The 15,904-nt window shown below is 51.6% G+C and overlaps 1 protein-coding gene across 1 annotated transcript; it reads right to left on the bottom strand.

Moving 5' to 3' along the window:
• Positions 1-319: 319 nt before the first annotated feature.
• Positions 320-13,313, bottom strand: DUSP5 (dual specificity phosphatase 5). Its single transcript, XM_045878795.3, has 4 exons — positions 12,725-13,313; positions 7,809-7,957; positions 4,580-4,799; positions 320-1,843 (listed from the first exon to the last, which is right to left on the bottom strand). Exons 1-4 carry the CDS (start codon positions 13,101-13,103, stop codon positions 1,443-1,445), a joined length of 1,149 nt encoding a protein of 382 aa, XP_045734751.1. The 5' UTR covers positions 13,104-13,313; the 3' UTR covers positions 320-1,442.
• Positions 13,314-15,904: the final 2,591 nt, after the last annotated feature.

The raw sequence follows: 15,904 nt of genomic DNA, 5'->3' as shown, positions 1-15,904 counted from the left end.
TCACTGATGAAGCATCTGAGACTCAAGAACAATTTGCCTGGGCTCATGGGAGTCGAGAGCCCTGAGTGGGTGGATGCTCTGACCACCTCTCTGTGTGGCCGGCACCTAACGACTCCTCTTGCAAGTGAGCTTAGGGAAGCCTCTCAGTTGGAAAGCAATATTCTGTATTGTTAAGGTCACCGGCCGTGAGCAGATGCAGACTCAGTCTACAGTGGTACAACCCCCGTCACCCTAGTGCTTGTCTGGATCCAGTGAAATATGCTGTGTCCCCACCTAAATGTACTCCTACCTTATTACCCCAACTCACCAACACGAAGCATTGCCTTTTTTTCTTTTCATCTTTTTATTTTGCACTATAAAAAAACAACATCAACAATAACAACAACACCCAGTAACATACTGCTTTTCTTCACATTCATATGGATTTTAGGAAATTATTGCCTTTTCCCCCGGAGAGAACCTACAGACAAAAAAGAAGTACCACATTACAAAATCTGCAAACCCCAGAAGTCCACAGCTTGAAGACAACCCCCAGGGGCAGGGAAGATAACGTGTGTCACGAGAGACAAGACAAGCACACATTAAGGACAGCAAGCTGGGGAGACGACCGTGTCAATGCCACTGACCCGGACGCGGCGGGTCTCTCTTTCTCTTGGCACCCGCTGCCACCCCCTGAAAGGAGTGATTTTTGGTCGAAGGTCTGAAGAACTCCTTTCAAACGACACAAGAGATGCTTTGAGGAGAGGGGTGACGAGGAAGGTTCAAGTATGAGTAAGAAATCATGCGAAGTCCGAAGTCAGGGAAGAACCCACAGTGGAAAGGACACCCAGAGAGGTCGACGTCTTGCTACTTCAACCATCCGCCTCCAGCTGGACCCAAGAGGGAGTCTCGGAAACATGGGAGGGTTCAAATCAGCATCTAGATGGCGTCCCTCCAAGCCCTGGACAGGTTGCTTTCCTGACTGGGTGGTGATCAGCTTATGCCCTGAAGCAACAGACAGATACGGAGACTGCCAAAGTTAAAAAAGTAAGGTGGAAATTGTGCTTCCTTCAAAATGAATTGGCTTCGTCATTGCCTTTTCTCCTGGTCTAGCAACTGCTCTCTCCCACATTGCTGTGGGTATTTATTGCCTTGCGCTGGAAATGAAAAGGCGAGCTCGGAGGTGCTGGGCCCGGGCGGTCCTGAGAGGGCAGGGGGTCTGGAAGTACAGTAGTCGGCACGCGCTGTGCTCTCATCATGGCTTGGCCTTCCTTCGGTCCCCAAAACCTATCCCCGCCGTCAGCGTCAAGTACGTTTGCAAGCCTGGTGACCGCTCATTGTCCCGCCAGGGCAGCAGGACAGAGTGAGGTTTTCAGTATTGCACAGGTATGAAATGTCCACGAGTTTCAAAAAAGCAGAATCACAGTTGTTCTTGGGGCTGGGCTGGTTCCCCGATCCCGGTTTTAGCAGGATGTGGCTGTGGCCATGGGGCTCCTGCCGAGCTCTGAGACTGTCGAGTGGGTGGGCACGGGGGCCAGCACCGAGGTAGGGAAGGTGCAGTAGGAACCCTGCAGGTCAGGGCTCAGTGTCTGCAAATGGGCTATGAATGACGAGCTTGCTGCCTCCCCTTGGCAGGAGGGAGCCTGGGGCGTGGAAGGCAGGATCTCAGACTCATACTGCAGGAGCTGGCCCATGAAGCCAAAGTTGGGCGACACCACACTCCTCCGCTGCTTGATGTAATCGAAGGCATCCTTCAGGCGGAACTGCTTGGCTTTCATGAGGTAAGCCATGCAGATGGTGGGCGAACGGGAGATCCCAGCCTCACAGTGGACCAGGACCTTGCCTCCCTTTTCCCTGACACAATCTGGAAGGAAGAAAAGACAGTGAGGACGAGTTGGGACTGGAACCCAAAGGCAACGATGCCAAGATACAAGGATTCAACACAAAAGTAACCTAGTCATCAAAATGTCACATCTGTCCAAGAGCTGAGGTTCCCAGTCTTTAATTTAATACCCACTGGCAAGGACAGAGCTCATGGGGTCCCCCCAATGTCTATCCCCATGTAGGGCCTTTCTCATCTTCAGACGTGCTTCCCTGTTTTCCAGGATACTTGCACAGATTCTGTCCCTGAAGGTGCCAGATCTGGGGTAATACTCCCTTTCCTGGAGATGCCATCCTAACTTGGGTTCCACGGATGGGTTTCAAGAGGACATTGCAAAATCCCGGACATTGCATGCAAATTTATTGGGTAGGTACATTTTTCTGAGAGCGCCCCAGGGTCAAAGACTGACTCAGAAAAGCAATTCCTGCCTTTTGGGATCTGATTCTAATGGGGAGGACCTAGGCCCTCTCCTGCTAGAGGCCTGCCAGCCTCCCTGGGTACCCTGTCTGGCTGTGCCAGGGCGGGATGCTTGGCTCAGCTCCCAGGGTTCCCACCACCAAACATACGATAAATAGTGCACAGCCACTGATTATAGCCTGGCTAAGTGACGCTTACTAGACTGGAAGATATAAATGGCTTTCGCAAACTCCATCTTGCACAACAATGGGACTCACTGCTATAAAGCTACCACCATCAGTTAGCATTCTTTAGCTCAATATGACAAGGTCTCCCTCCTTTTCTGTTCCACTCCTCCCCCCAAAAGAACTGCAACAGCTAAAAACGAGGAGCAAAAGGTTACGCATATATATATACACACACATTAAAAACCACAATTAAAAACCACAAAAAACAGTCTTTCCAATTCCCTCTCTTGCTAGTGAGGAAACAATTACAACATTACAACACAGGAAGTCTGAGGTACCTGGTACAATGTAAAGCCACAGTTGTGCAAAAACACTTAAAGTTTTGAAGGGCAAATAAAGTCAGCTCCCTTATCCAGCTCCCTCCTCAAGTTCAAGACGTTTACAAATGAATCTGTAAGATCTAAAAGATCAAGTTTCTGAAGAGTCAAGGAGGAACCCCGGAGTTTCCTCAACAGAACAAAAGTCCCAAAGGATACAGTGTAGCTCATTAGAGGTACCCCCAATTTAGTCTGACTCAAAAGAAAAAAAGTTCCTGTAAATTAGTTCAAAGGGGACCCCAACCCTTAGGATTGCACGGTCATGACTCCGATCTTCCTTTGCTCCTTGTAGACTAGCTTTTAATTGCCCAGTGCCACGTCCAAGAAAGCAAAGGGCCTAGAGTATGCTGTTTTTGCTCTGCCCCTCAGGGCTTGTCTACCATGTGCCCTCCCAGGCCCTCCCCTGGGAAGGGGTCAAGTGCATGGTATGGGCTCAGTGCCCCCCTTTCACCAGCAGGGCAAGGAGTCTGGGGAAAAGCATCATGTGCTCTCAAAAGGCTGTGGGTTTGTGTGGTTGCGTACACAATACACAGGATGGAGAGGGAGGCTTCTGAGAAATGGATGGGGGCGGGTTTCATGAGCTCACTGAGTAGCTATCCAGGTAATTAAATAACAGGCAGAGAAGGGCAAGGCATTCCCAGGGTCAGGGAGACAATGTCAAGGGGTTCCCATTCTGAACCCATCATTTGGGCTGCCTCTCAGAGATCCAAAGTAATCCTGTCAGCCCAGAGGCTCAGAGGACCAGGACAGGCTCAGCCTTCTGCCTCCGGAGACTTTCCCAGTGGGTTTCCTATAGAGGAGAAACCACGTGTGATGAGCACAGGGCCCACCATGTGGCTGAAGGGGGTCCCCTTAATTGCTACCTGCCCTGAACAGTTATTGCTGTGCCCAACACCTGCCTTTCCCCCTCCAAAAGCCCTCAAAACAAGATAAGGAAAGTCACATCTCAGCTTCAACACCTACGTGTGTTACAGGGGAAGAAGGCAAGGCCACAAGGTTGGGGAGTCGTGCCTGCAAACCTGAAACAGCCACCGAGGCAGAGAGGGGGGAAAGAGAAGCTGTCACACGAGGGAACAATCCAGCCTATGCTCAAGCGGTGGAAATCCAAGGCCCAGACCCTTTCCAGGCAGAGAGGCCAGAGGTTTCCAGGCCTGTCCAGGGGACTAAATGATAACTGCCCAACACAACACATGAAAGATGCCAACTTCGCTGTGCACAGAGCATGGAGCCTGATCAAATGCTATCTCTAATCCAAAATTAGCTGAAAATGCAAAACAAATTGCCCCTAAAGCAGTCTGCCAAAGACTGTGAAAAGCTGCCAGGGCCCTCGGGGCTCGGTGTGTAAGTAGTGCTCTCTCAATCCTTCTGTTGGCTTTCTAAAAATGCCCCAACCTACGTAGGAGCACAGTGAGGATCGTTCTTTCCCTCCCTTGCTTCCCTGGCGTGGAGCATTACGCACGGACACACTCTGCTTGCCACCCAGCTAGGAAAAATAACAAGAGCGGCAGTGAGTATTGCCATAAAATTATATTAATTCATTTATCTTGCAAATTAAAACTCCTATTAATAGCAACTCAAATCCTGCCCTCTGCCTCTTTGGTGGCTGCAGCCCTTCCTGGCTCCAACTCCTTGTGGTCGCATAGACGAGACATTTTTCTTCTTGGCAAAGGCTAGCAGCCTCCATCGATACCTCAGAACCGAGAACAGGTGCCCCTACTGGGCTCCCCAAACGACTGAGGACGAGTGACTGAACCTACCGATGAAGTCTATTGCTTCTTGAAAGTGGGAGCTAATGTCGGCTGTGTGGCTGTCTTCCACGGGGATCCATTTGTAGTGTAGGTGGGTGGTGCAGGACTCGGAAATCCGCCGGGAGACATTCAGCAGGGCCGTGATGTGCAGGTTGGCGAGGAACTCGCACTTGGATGCATGGTAGGCACTTCCAAGGTAGAGGAACGGAAGGATTTCAACTGGGCCGCCCTGGAGGGAGGGGAAAAGGACAGCCGGGAAATATTGGATTAGCTTGCTCCTTTAGGAGACGAAGCAAAACAACCCCGACCTACTTGTTGTAAGGTGGGAGGTTCCCTTTCTGGTTTCCAGGTAGAGAGTTCAGAGCCAGGGTAGTTCAGCCCAGAGTGTGGGGAGAGCCTGGCAAACGCTCTACCCGACGTGGCTGCCTTGTGACTCAGTGACAGCCAAGCCCACGCAGCAAAGATGTTTCATTTTCTTACACATATCGAGGTAGGGAACGCTAGCAGCCTTCCTGTGCCGACAAGGATGAGAAGATGTGTGTGAAGAGGAAGAACGGAGAGGCTTATGCTCACATCCCAGCTGCCCCAGCAGCACCAGGGCAAGCCTTCTAACCTTGGGGCAGCCCTGGCTTCGTTCGAGACGGAACAGGTAAAAACTCAAGACGAGTGCCCCCACCTTACAGTCCTGATATTTTCATGGCGTATTTCATCAAACCTAGGAACCCGATGATTGATCCTAAGACACATGTGGGTTTCAGAGATGTTAAAGTGTGCCCCCCAAAAAGGTTGCTTCTTGGAAGTGGAAATGACCACTGTTTACCTGGAATCCCTAAAGAAAACCTATTAAGCCAAGGAGAGAGGGGTTCCTCCCCCCCCGATCTTTGTCACGTGGGACTGAGGGTTTGTGAGAGATGCTTACATCATTACCCTTTCGGAAGGCCACCCACACACCAGGTTTCCAGTTAAGGATGATCCCAATTAGAAGCTGAGACCATCTACCCTGAGGCAAAGTTAAAAACAGCTAGCTGGTCAGACTCTGGCAGCCTTAGCAGCTCCAGGGTGGCAAGAAAAACCAGAGATAACTGGGACAATGGGAGGCCCCAGAGACTGAGAGAGAAACACTGGGCTTGGGGGTGGGGGGCGGCGGTGGCAATGGCTAAGTCTCTGGGAGCCTTTCTCGTATCATCCATCCGTTTTCTGTGTTCCCATTTCCTGTCCCAGAATAAAAGCGGAACGGAAACTCTGCCGGACTCGTAATAGGGAAAGGGGTGTAGGATGAGGGCTAGCAGAAGGCAACGCTCAAATTACCTGGCATGTGGTGTGTGCTTTTTCTTTCCTGAGAAATCAAGTGTTCAAGCAAAGGCCAGTTTGGCCACTTAGAAGAAAGTCACAGAGGATTTTACCAAAGACAGGAAGAGTAACAACCAGTTTTTTATTTGTTTGTTTGTTTTTTTAAGTAGGCTCCATGCTCAGTGAGGGGCTCAAAATCACAACCCTGAGATCAAGACCTGAACTGAGATCAAGAGTTGGGTGCTTAACCAACTGAGCCCCCCAGGTGCCCCAACAACCAGTATTTTTATTAGCACCTACTAGAGCTGGCCCTTGGACTTAACACTTTCGATGTACCTACATAGATCTCTCCCTCTCTTTAGTGCCTGGAATCTTACCCAATTACTTCTAAAGCCTAGAACAACACACCCCTGAAACCATGGGTCTTTCTTTTTCTGAATCCTCTGTTTAGACTCAAGAGGAAGAAACCAAAGGACTTCAGAAACCCCAAAGGTTAACACAACCTTGCTTGGCTTCTCTCAATGCAGAGCGCGTCTAAGAAATAGCACTAGGGGGTTCCCCGATGAACCTTGGGAGATACGTCAGGGCCTCCCCAGTCCTCTCTTGGCCAAAGGTCTGCTGTGCCTTTGCAACATCCTGACAATTCTCGTTTCTCTTTCACTTTCTGAGAAGTGAGGGGAAAACACCACCCAAACAAACAGAAAATAGAAATCCAGCTAAACCACATGCCCCTGGCTTGAATGCTGAGGGTTCATCATACGCTGTGTTTTTTAATAAAGGAAAACAAACAAAATAATAACCCTGGCACCTTGCCAAGCTAATAGATTTCCTGACCAGGGATCCCATTCCAGGGAAGTCACTTGGCTTTACTGGGAAGTTTATTCCCAGGGGCAGAGTTCTGCTCATGCCAGGCAGCATCCAGATGTCTTCCTTCTTATGATCTGGACATGTTAAGTACATGTTGTGGGAAATACTTGAAAAGCTCCTCCCACCAAGTCAGGTGCCTAGGATGGGCCCCTTCCAAAAGAGGTTCTGTTTCTGTGGAAAACAGAACGAGGCCTTGAAAAGAACCAGAGTTAAGAGAAGGGAGGCGTTCTGGGCCTACTGCTGCCAGCCCAGCTACAGGATTCTTTGCAAAGAGATCATCTCCAGTTGTGAGACACGTTTTTTCCCCTCTGTAAAATGGGAAGGTGGGCTTTGAGCTCTGGTTTCTGCCAGCTTTGGGTCCTTGCCTGCCTTTCCCTCATCCTCCAGCACTGAAGGGGACCCCTGACTGAGCCTTTCACACACTTTCAGGCTTTAAAGAGTTGCCAGAAAGTAACATTCCTGGAAGGGGAAAAAAAAAACCCACATATTTGTAGGAGCATGAAATCCTCTACAGTGTCTCTTGATCTTCTCTGGTTTCAGAATTTATGGAATTGTAAGCAGCAGAAACCCTTAGAGCCTGCTTAGCCATCCAAAGGGTAGTTTCCCCACAACCCTCCCCCAGTCCCGTTTCCGTTAAAAATAACAAAAAGACACATCTCCACAGGTACTAGGTTGGTTTGCAGAAACTGCAGAGCATGAACGATTACAAAGAAGATTAACACAGGAAGCCTAAAAGTCAGCTCTGAAACATCTTCAGGGAAACCTAAACTGATATTCTGAAGCTTCTCTGCACTTCCTAGGCCAACTAATAATAATGTATCTTTCACTTCCCCTTTTCTCCAGAAGCTGTCAAGCGTCCTGTGGCTCCTTTGCTCTTGTCAGCTTGTTTGCTGGAAAGAAGCCCATTTACTCTTGGATGGAAACTCAAGTTGGCAAGCAACAGCTCTCTGAAGCTAGAGGGCTCTGCCAACACCCTGATCCAGAAGAACGCACCAGTGCTACTGAGTGGGGAGAGGGAGAGCCAGGGGGCCGAGGAAGGAACGGAGTCCGTAGCCAAGACGGCATTTCCAAAACCACTTACCTGGTCATAGGCTGGCCTGTAGCTGAGGCTGAGCACTGGTTTCCCACACTGGCTCATGAGGGCTTTCTCGGTTTCAACCTTCTCTTGTGAAATGGGCTGTACGTCCACACAACACTCAGGATATTCTGAGTAAAAAGTCTCATATCCTCCTGCAAGGTTAAAAAAAAAAAAAAAAGGGAAGATAGATGTTAAGCATTGATTTCTCAGGCTTTTAGAAAATGTCCAGAATTAATCAATACCCTAAGTGTGGAAGAGTCAATATTAAGCTAACATAGATTCTGGTCTTGTAAAAAAAATTGAGCCAAACCAACTAATAGCTTTGGAACAGAAATGGGCTACACACACACACAAACACACATTCCGTCTTTTCTAAAAAGTTATAGTTCAGAGAGGCAATGATTAATTTTTGCATCTATCAGAAGCAGCTGAAAGGAACTCTGACATCTGGCAATATTTACAAAATCCCTCCAGAAAACAAAAGCTATTTTCATTTACTTATCTAAAATGAAGGTGTGATTATGCAAAATTGCATTCACTTGCAAGAAGAGACTCCTGAATTGGTCTGTTTCATCCCTAGCCCATTAGCTCTGAACTGGACTATAGATGCAATCCCCTCTATTCATAAGGGAATGGGGGCTAATACGAGGTTTAAACTCAGTGCAATAAAACAGCCCTGCCCTTTCTCACTCCCAAGGAGCTAAAGAACACTGCTGACAATCCTCTCTATAGGTCCAATTTTGAGTAATCAATCTAGTTAATTACCTTCCAAACCAAACTGGAGGCACGAGGCCTTTAGAACTTAATTCTCAGTCCCAATATGTAAAAACTGTTTCTCTCCCCTTCAAGACCACCTACCCTTCCTATCTTCCTTAGCTTCCCCTCCTGATCTTTCTTCCCTACAAGTCCTCAAATGATAACTACCAGCAGGTATGACTGTAAAAATCCTTAATATTACATTTAAACTTCTCCAGATGGGTCACTTAAGGTAAAAAATACTCTCTGACCAAGTCACAGAAACTTGGGCATATTAAAGAAGTCTCAGGCCCAGAACTCAATGGGAAAGAACCAAATGAAAAACATGCCAAGTGCTGCCAGGTGAACAGGACAGTCTCACTTGGGGAAGCCCTCACTCCCAATCCAAAAGGACCCAAGGGACTTCCGAGAGCCTCCAGAAAACCTGCTATTTCTTTCTGACCCAGAGAATTCACCTAGGGTCAAATCATCAATTAAATATGCATTCCGAGCCCATGTATTTTCCACAAAGTCCCCTCTTTCTTCTGTCTCTTAGTGGTGTGATAGGCCCACAGTGGAGCCCACGGTGGCCTTAAACCCCTGCAGTAGACAAATGGTTAATGGATAACATGGCAGTCTCCAGCTCCCTCCCAGAAGCTGCAGCCAATTCCTAGAATGAGTCATCTTGCCATTACTGCTTCCTCCCAGCTTGCTGGAACTGCCCCCGCCCCCATTGAGTACACTCAAATCTCCTCTGTGGTCACTTCAACAAAAAGCCCATTGGGCCCTCCCCAGATGAGCTTCTGGTCCTCCTGGTCATGATAGGAGACCACACGCCAGGGAGTAACGGAGGTGGGAGGTGGTGGTGTTTGTGGCTTAGTTTCCTCCTGCCCCCACTGTAGCCCCTGGACCCTTTCCCTCCTAGGATGTAGACAGAAGGTCACACTTAGGGACCCACAGCTTCACTGGAAGAGGGGACCCTAGTTAGTAAGTCACTTCCTATGCCTGGGCCTCCAACATTTTGGGTTCCAGGGCACAAACCGAGTGATACGGGATGGGAATATGGAGTCAAGAGTGGCCCAGGCCCTCCCAAACTTTCCCAAGAATGAGGCTTGGGAAAGACAAGCCTTCAGGCCACCCCAATTCTTGTCTTTAAATAGCACACTTAAAAGAGATGGCTGTCAGGACAGACAGGAGGTGCGGGTGTGGGCTGGGTCCTGCCTGCCTGTTGACAAAATAAGGCAGGCAGACAAAGCTGCTCAGTGTAGTTGAGGGACAGATAAACAAGGGGCTGTCTCTTCAAGCTGGGGTCAGGAGTCCTTCAGATTAGATGGTCTCTTTCACCCACTCCCTTCAGAGGCAGGGAGAGACAGACCGTTCTCTGGTGCCTCACTTCAGCTGCAAGAGCTGTGGGAATTCTTTTGGCTGCTTCAATCCTCTTCAGTGATTCTGCTTTTGATCACCGCTGCATGACCAAGGGAGCAGAGAAGCTGTATGGACACTGTATATAAATACACACTGACAATGCCATTAGGTCGTCATCCCATTTTAGTGTAATTTGGGGGAGGGGGGGTGGAGGACGATAAAGGTAAGTATAAAAGTCATTATTGCCCCAAGATCTGAAATGCTACTAGATTAAAACCTGAATTCATCATATCTGGACATGAGGTAGATGAAGAAATAAAAATTTTCTTGGACAACAATTTAACATTCGTAGTGTTATAAAGTAGCACTAAAGATAAAAGATAAAAGATACTGTTAAGTATCCAGCAATTCCTATTGAAATTTAAAATGCACACAACTATCAACCTGGCAGTTCTCAGAATCTCACTGAAAGACAGTGCACACGTAAAGCATTTGAACAAAAAATATACCCAACAACATCGCCTCAAATAGCGAGGTTGAAAGCAACCTACTGGCTACCACCAGGGGACTGGTTTAAGAAGTAAGGGGCACCTTACTCAGTAGGTTAAGCGTCTGCCTTTGGCTTGGGTCACGATCCCAGTGCCCTAGGATCAAGCCCTGGGCCTGCGCCGGGCTCCTGGCTCCCTGCTAAGGCGAGGAGTCTGCTTCTCCCTCCCCCTGTTCGCATGCGCCCTCTCTATCCCTCTCCAATAAATATTAAAAATAAAAATAAGTAAAATGGACACGTATGCTCTGATAAGGATAAATCTCCCAAGATCTAGTTAAGTGAAAGAAGCAGGAACAGGAAATATACAAAACCATTCTATTTTTTAAAGATACTGGTGGAAGGGCGCCTGGGTGGCTCAGATGGTTAAGCATCTGCCTTCGGCTCAGGTCATGATCCCAGGATCCTGGGATGGAGTCCCACATCGGGCTTCCTGCTCCTTGGGAGCCTGCTTCTCCCTCTACCTCTCTCTCTCTCTCTGTCTCTCATGAATAAATAAATAAAATCTTAAAAAAAAAAAAAAGATACTGGTGGAAAACTAACTTGTCTAAAGACGAACAAAAAAATAGTTGGTGGCTGTCTCTGGAGAGTGGAACTGGGTTCAAGGGCGTGCAGAAGACCCACTTCTAATCGTACAGCCTTTGTGCTTTTAAAAATTTTACCTGTGTGTGTTACTGTCATTTAAAAAAAAAAAATTTTAGACATGAATTTTCCCAAGATGTGAGTCTACAGAGCCTACAGAGCCGCTTACTTCCTGTGGCAGTAACTTCTAAACAGTCAGCATGACCCCCCCTGGAGAGGGGTGGGGAGCAGAGGTAGGACCGGGGGTTTCCTGGACTATATCTTTCATGCTACTGGGAAGGCAGTAGCTTTTCCTGTACTCATGGCTAAGAATGGGAGGCAAAAACCACCATCAGGAAGAGAAAGAAATCCCGGGCTAAGCGTGAAAACTTCTGCAGAGCTTGGAGGGCATCCCTCCTTCTCCTGCAAGCTCAGGCTGGTGGAGAAGGAAGATGATCATCTTCTGCCTGTCATCTCCCTAACAGGAATAAACAGGGGACAGTCTGCAAGAGGTGCTAATAGAGGTGGGCGCTGCGAGTGTGCTCTCCAGGTCTGGAGTGTGTGAAATTCCCCAAGTTGCGTGGTTTTGAAACAGGGCCCTCAACGCTCAGTTCACTGCACCCGAGTTCTGAACCACATCGCTGCTGTTTCTCAAGGAGTCTGCAGCAGCCCTGGCAGGGCCTCGGGGCACAGCTTGGGCTGAACACTCATCTCAGCACTGTGGACTGTCTTCCGTACGTTGGAAGTTACAAAGGACCTAAATACAAGGCGGGAGAAGTCATAGGAAGTGACCCAGAAATCAATGCTCTGTAATTTGAAAGTCAGTCACTCACTACCCGGGCCGGGGAAGTCGAAGTCCTCTCTCCAGCAGGTGTAATGGACGGACCGGTGGGGCAGCTTCTGGGGCGTCTCAAACCAAAGGCGACGGAATCCCCTCCACCACCACCCTGCTACACCTCTCCTAAATCCTGGGGCTCGCTGGCCGGCAGCCTCCCACCCCTGGCAGACAGCAGGAAGCCAGCCCCGGGATGATCTGGGGGGGTGGGGGGGAGGGTTTGAGGGAGAAGGTGAAAAGGGTGGGAAGGCTGTCAGCTCCAAATGGAGCTAGAGAAAGGCCTGGGAGGGGAGAAGGGAAGGCCGGAGGAAAACAATAAAAAGCAGTAAAATGAAGTGGAAAGGAAGGGGAGGGACTGGCCCGGGTCAAAAAGGCAAGAGGGGTCGGTGAAGACAGCCTAACATACGTTAATGGTCCAGGCGGGAGGAGAGGGGACGCCGCGGCGCCACGCTCCGGGGGGTCGCGACCTGCTGATCCCGCCTGATCTGCCTGTCAGAAAGGCTCAGAGCCCAGGCCCCAGCGAGGGCGGCTAAGCCGGCGCCAGCAAACGGGGGCCCGCGCCCAGCACGAGCCGACGGCCCCCGCGGCCGAGAAGCGGCGCCCCGGCCGCGCAACCAACCCCACCCACCCAGGCGGCCGGAGCTTTCGAGGAACGCGGGTGGGGAGGGGGAGGCTCTGAGGGCTGACACTGGCAGCGCCCTCCCTAGCGCCCGTCAAGCCCCAGGGCGCAGACTCGGGCAAGTGGAGACTGCCGGGTGCCGGTCGCGGAAGGCACCCCGCACGAGGAGGGGACCCCAGAGCCCCGGGGCGTTCGCCGCGCGGGGGGGGGAGGTGGGGGGGAGGGTGGTGACAGGGGCTCGGCGGCCCCGACGCGCTCACCTTTGAGGAAGTAGACCCGCGGGCCGGCGGGCAGGCAGGCGAGCAGCGAGGTGAGCACGACCCGCGCGGCGCTCTCCTCGCGGAGCTTCTGCCAGTGGCGGCTGCCCTGGTCGAGCACGACCACGGCCGCCACGCCGCCGCCGCCCTCCTGCAGCAGCCGCGCGCGCGCCGCCTCGTCGGGCAGCACGTAGCGTGCCGACACCGCGCCGCCGCGGGCCCGCCGCAGCACCACCGAGTTGAGGTTGACGTTGAGCGAGCCGCGCACGCTCGAGGCGGCGAAGGCCAGGTAGGGCCGGCAGTCGAGCACCACGCAGCGCGCCGCCGCCTCCTTGCGGAGCATCTTGCGCAGCTGGCGCCCGTCGAGCGACGTGACCTTCATGCCGCCGCCCCGCGGTCCCGCGCCGCGCGCCCCGTAGGTGCCCACGGCCAGGGTGCCCGCTGGCGAGGCACGGGAGGGCGACCCGCGAGGCTGCGGCCGGCCGGCCGAGCGAGCGAGCGAGCGCGGCGCCGGTGCGGCCGCTCAACTCTGCTTTCCCGCCGCGGACGCTCGGCAGCCGGCCCGGCCACTCGCCGCCCCAGAAGCCGGGGATTCCGCCAGCAGCGCCGCGTTTTATGTGAATGACGGGGCGGCCTGTGACGTGGCTGCCCATATAAGGCCGAATATGGGTATTTCCCCGCCCCTTCGGGCTGTGGCCACGCCCCGCGGAGCCGGAGGCGTGGGGCGGGCGCCGGGCGTTAGTCAGCCGGAGAAAGAGGAAGTGGAAGGCGCCTCCCTCCGCTTTCTGAGGCTTTGCGCGGGGAGAGACTCACTCGCGCATCACCGAGGGCTGCCGGTGGGGTGTCAGGAACGCCACGAGGCCGAGGTGACCCACGCTGTGCGGGAAGCGGAGGAAGCGGAGGAGGCAGGGCCTGGCGCCGCACAATCCGGCTTTGAGTTTCGTAGACGTAGGTTCCGAACCTGCCGGGTGGGGGCCTGCCAGGCACCGAGCCAAGGCCGGGCCGAGGGGAGCCCAGGGCCAGTGCCCCCAGATGAGTCGGAAATGGATTTTGGTCTTCACCCAAGTCTTGACGCGTGAAGTGAGATGATAGCTGGGATTGGCTTCAAGGGATGGATTATGGATGACTCAAGATTGGGTTTGTGTTGGTAGCCGTTGAAGTTCGGTTATGGGTACCTTACACTGGGTTCGTGATACTGTTTTCTCCACTTTTCTGTTTGCTTCAAATGATCCATAATAAAAGTACCTAAAAGGAAAAATGGAGAGAAGAGCCAGCAAAGGATTAACAGCCTTTTCTCCGTCACACTTCAGTAATAATTAGAATAATTGTTTTTTGAGGAGCTCTTTTCTGGCCCCTGGAAAGTCTGTCACGGAATCAGCTGCAGCATCAACATGCGTCCGTTGATGGAGCTCAGTCCAGGCAACTATCCAGGTGGCTTCTGGATTTGGGGGATTATCTGTGGATCAAGTCTAATCCCAGGCAGTCTGCCCCCACCAGTCCCCAGCGACGTCAGGCTTCCCATCCCCAATCTTAGTGAACTGGACACGTTCCCTCATTCAGCAAGTATTTACTGAGGGTCAGCTTTGTGCCAGGGACCCTGCTAGCTGCAGGGACAGGTGTGAGGGAAACATGCTTCTACCCTGTAACCCGTGACCGGAGTGGGGAGGGGGCTGGCTGCTCAGTGGAAAACAGGCTGCCTCCGCTAGAAAGGTGCTTGTTTACTACAGACAGAGGAGAATGAGGTTTTTAGAAGGAAGCAGAAATCAAATTCTGAAATCACAGGCAATCAAACCGGACGCTAGATAGTTGCTATTGGGTCACAGCGGCATTCAGTCAGAGGCGCTGTCCTGGCCCAGACAGTAGAGACTTAAGGAAGATGGGATGTGGGGGTTTTCTTTCTCTGTGAGGTTATTCCTGCCAGCCTTCCCTGCAGTTGTCTCCCAGTGTCACCAGCAACATCCACCACCAGACATTTCAGCCAGAGCCACGCAAGCCTGGAGCACCCACAGGGCCAGGCTCTGTGTTGGGGGCTGGACACCAAAGTGAGCAGGACCCACTCTCTGCTCGGGTTGCCCCAGCCCAGAGAGGAGGCTTGTCGCAGCCACAGGCCGCCTCTGTAAGGTCCTGCAGTCAGTATGGAAAAGCATCCAGGCTGTAGGGAGTGGGGACCTGGAGAAGGCCTCCCAGAGCAGGGGAGAGCTGAGGGGAACTTCAAAGAATGAATTGAGGTTAGCCAGGCCTCAAGGGGGAGGGTGGAAGGCATTCCAGGCAGAGGAAACTGCTAGAGGTAAAGAAAAACAAAACAAAACAAAATGCCTGCTTGGTGTGTGGGAGACCAAGGCACTTCTGGCATTTATTAGAAAATTAAGCAGGGTCAGATGACGGAGGGCCTTGTGTGCCATTTACGGCATTTGGATCTTATCCTTTGGCTGGAGCAGCCCTGGATGAGGGGTCTTACTCAGTGACCTGGTCAGGTGACATTTGGGAACCTCTCTGAGGCAGCACTGTGGAGGATGTTTTATTTGAGAGTGGGGGTAGTGGTCCAGACTGGAGTCAGGGAGACAGATAGGAGGCTTTTGTGGGTAATCCAGGCCTGAGCTGATAAGGGCCTGCCGGAACTTGGCAGTTATAGCAGCGATTGAAGAGGCCACGCAGATGGGAGAAACGTTTAAGTAAATTGCCGGAAGGGATGGGATGGGGAGACACTAAAGGGGACGCCAAGGTTTTCAACTGGGGTAATTGGGGTAATTGGGTGAATGGTGACACCTTTAGATAGGGAACCTACAGGAACAAATCTGGGTGAGTTGCAGCAGGAGGGGGGGTGACATTCAGACGTGTTAATAAGTTAGAGGTGATCATGGACCACTCAAGAGGGTACCCAGTAAGGGGGGGGGGGGGAGTGGCCTGGCAGCCAGTGTAGAAAAGTCATCTGTCAGCCTCTGTTTCCATGTCCAACAGATCACCAGGTCCCAGGACTCTGCCCTTTCCAGTCCCGGGGCAGGGCTGGCTGGCTTCATGGGTGTCTGACCTGTATTGCTACACGGGGCCCCATGCTTGGTTTAATGCTCTGCTGTCACTCTCCTGAAATTCTTAATAATTTTTGGACGAGGAACCCTGCATTTTCTTTTTGCACCAGCTCCCATAAATTATGTAGCTGGTTCCGCCCATGGCTATCTTTAAAAG

Source organism: Mirounga angustirostris, unplaced genomic scaffold (assembly GCF_029215605.1).
Source record: "Mirounga angustirostris isolate CCGP_5_RB_7025 unplaced genomic scaffold, mMirAng1.0.hap1 SCAF_6, whole genome shotgun sequence".
Classification (NCBI taxonomy): Eukaryota; Metazoa; Chordata; class Mammalia; order Carnivora; family Phocidae; genus Mirounga; species Mirounga angustirostris.
Note: the sequence above shows the minus strand (reverse complement) of the source record. Positions and strands in the feature narration are given on the sequence as shown.

Bases quoted from the DNA above. Each gene is read 5' to 3' on its own strand.
- DUSP5 (XM_045878795.3), bottom strand. From the start codon at position 13,103: ATGAAGGTCACGTCGCTCGACGGGCGCCAGCTGCGCAAGATGCTCCGC. The intron at 7,958-12,724 runs GTGAGCGCGTCG...TTAACCTTGCAG, and splicing joins GCGGGTCTACTTCCTCAAAG to GAGGATATGAGACTTTTTAC. The intron at 1,844-4,579 runs GTAGGTTCAGTC...TCTTCCTTCCAG, and splicing joins AGAAGCAATAGACTTCATCG to ATTGTGTCAGGGAAAAGGGA.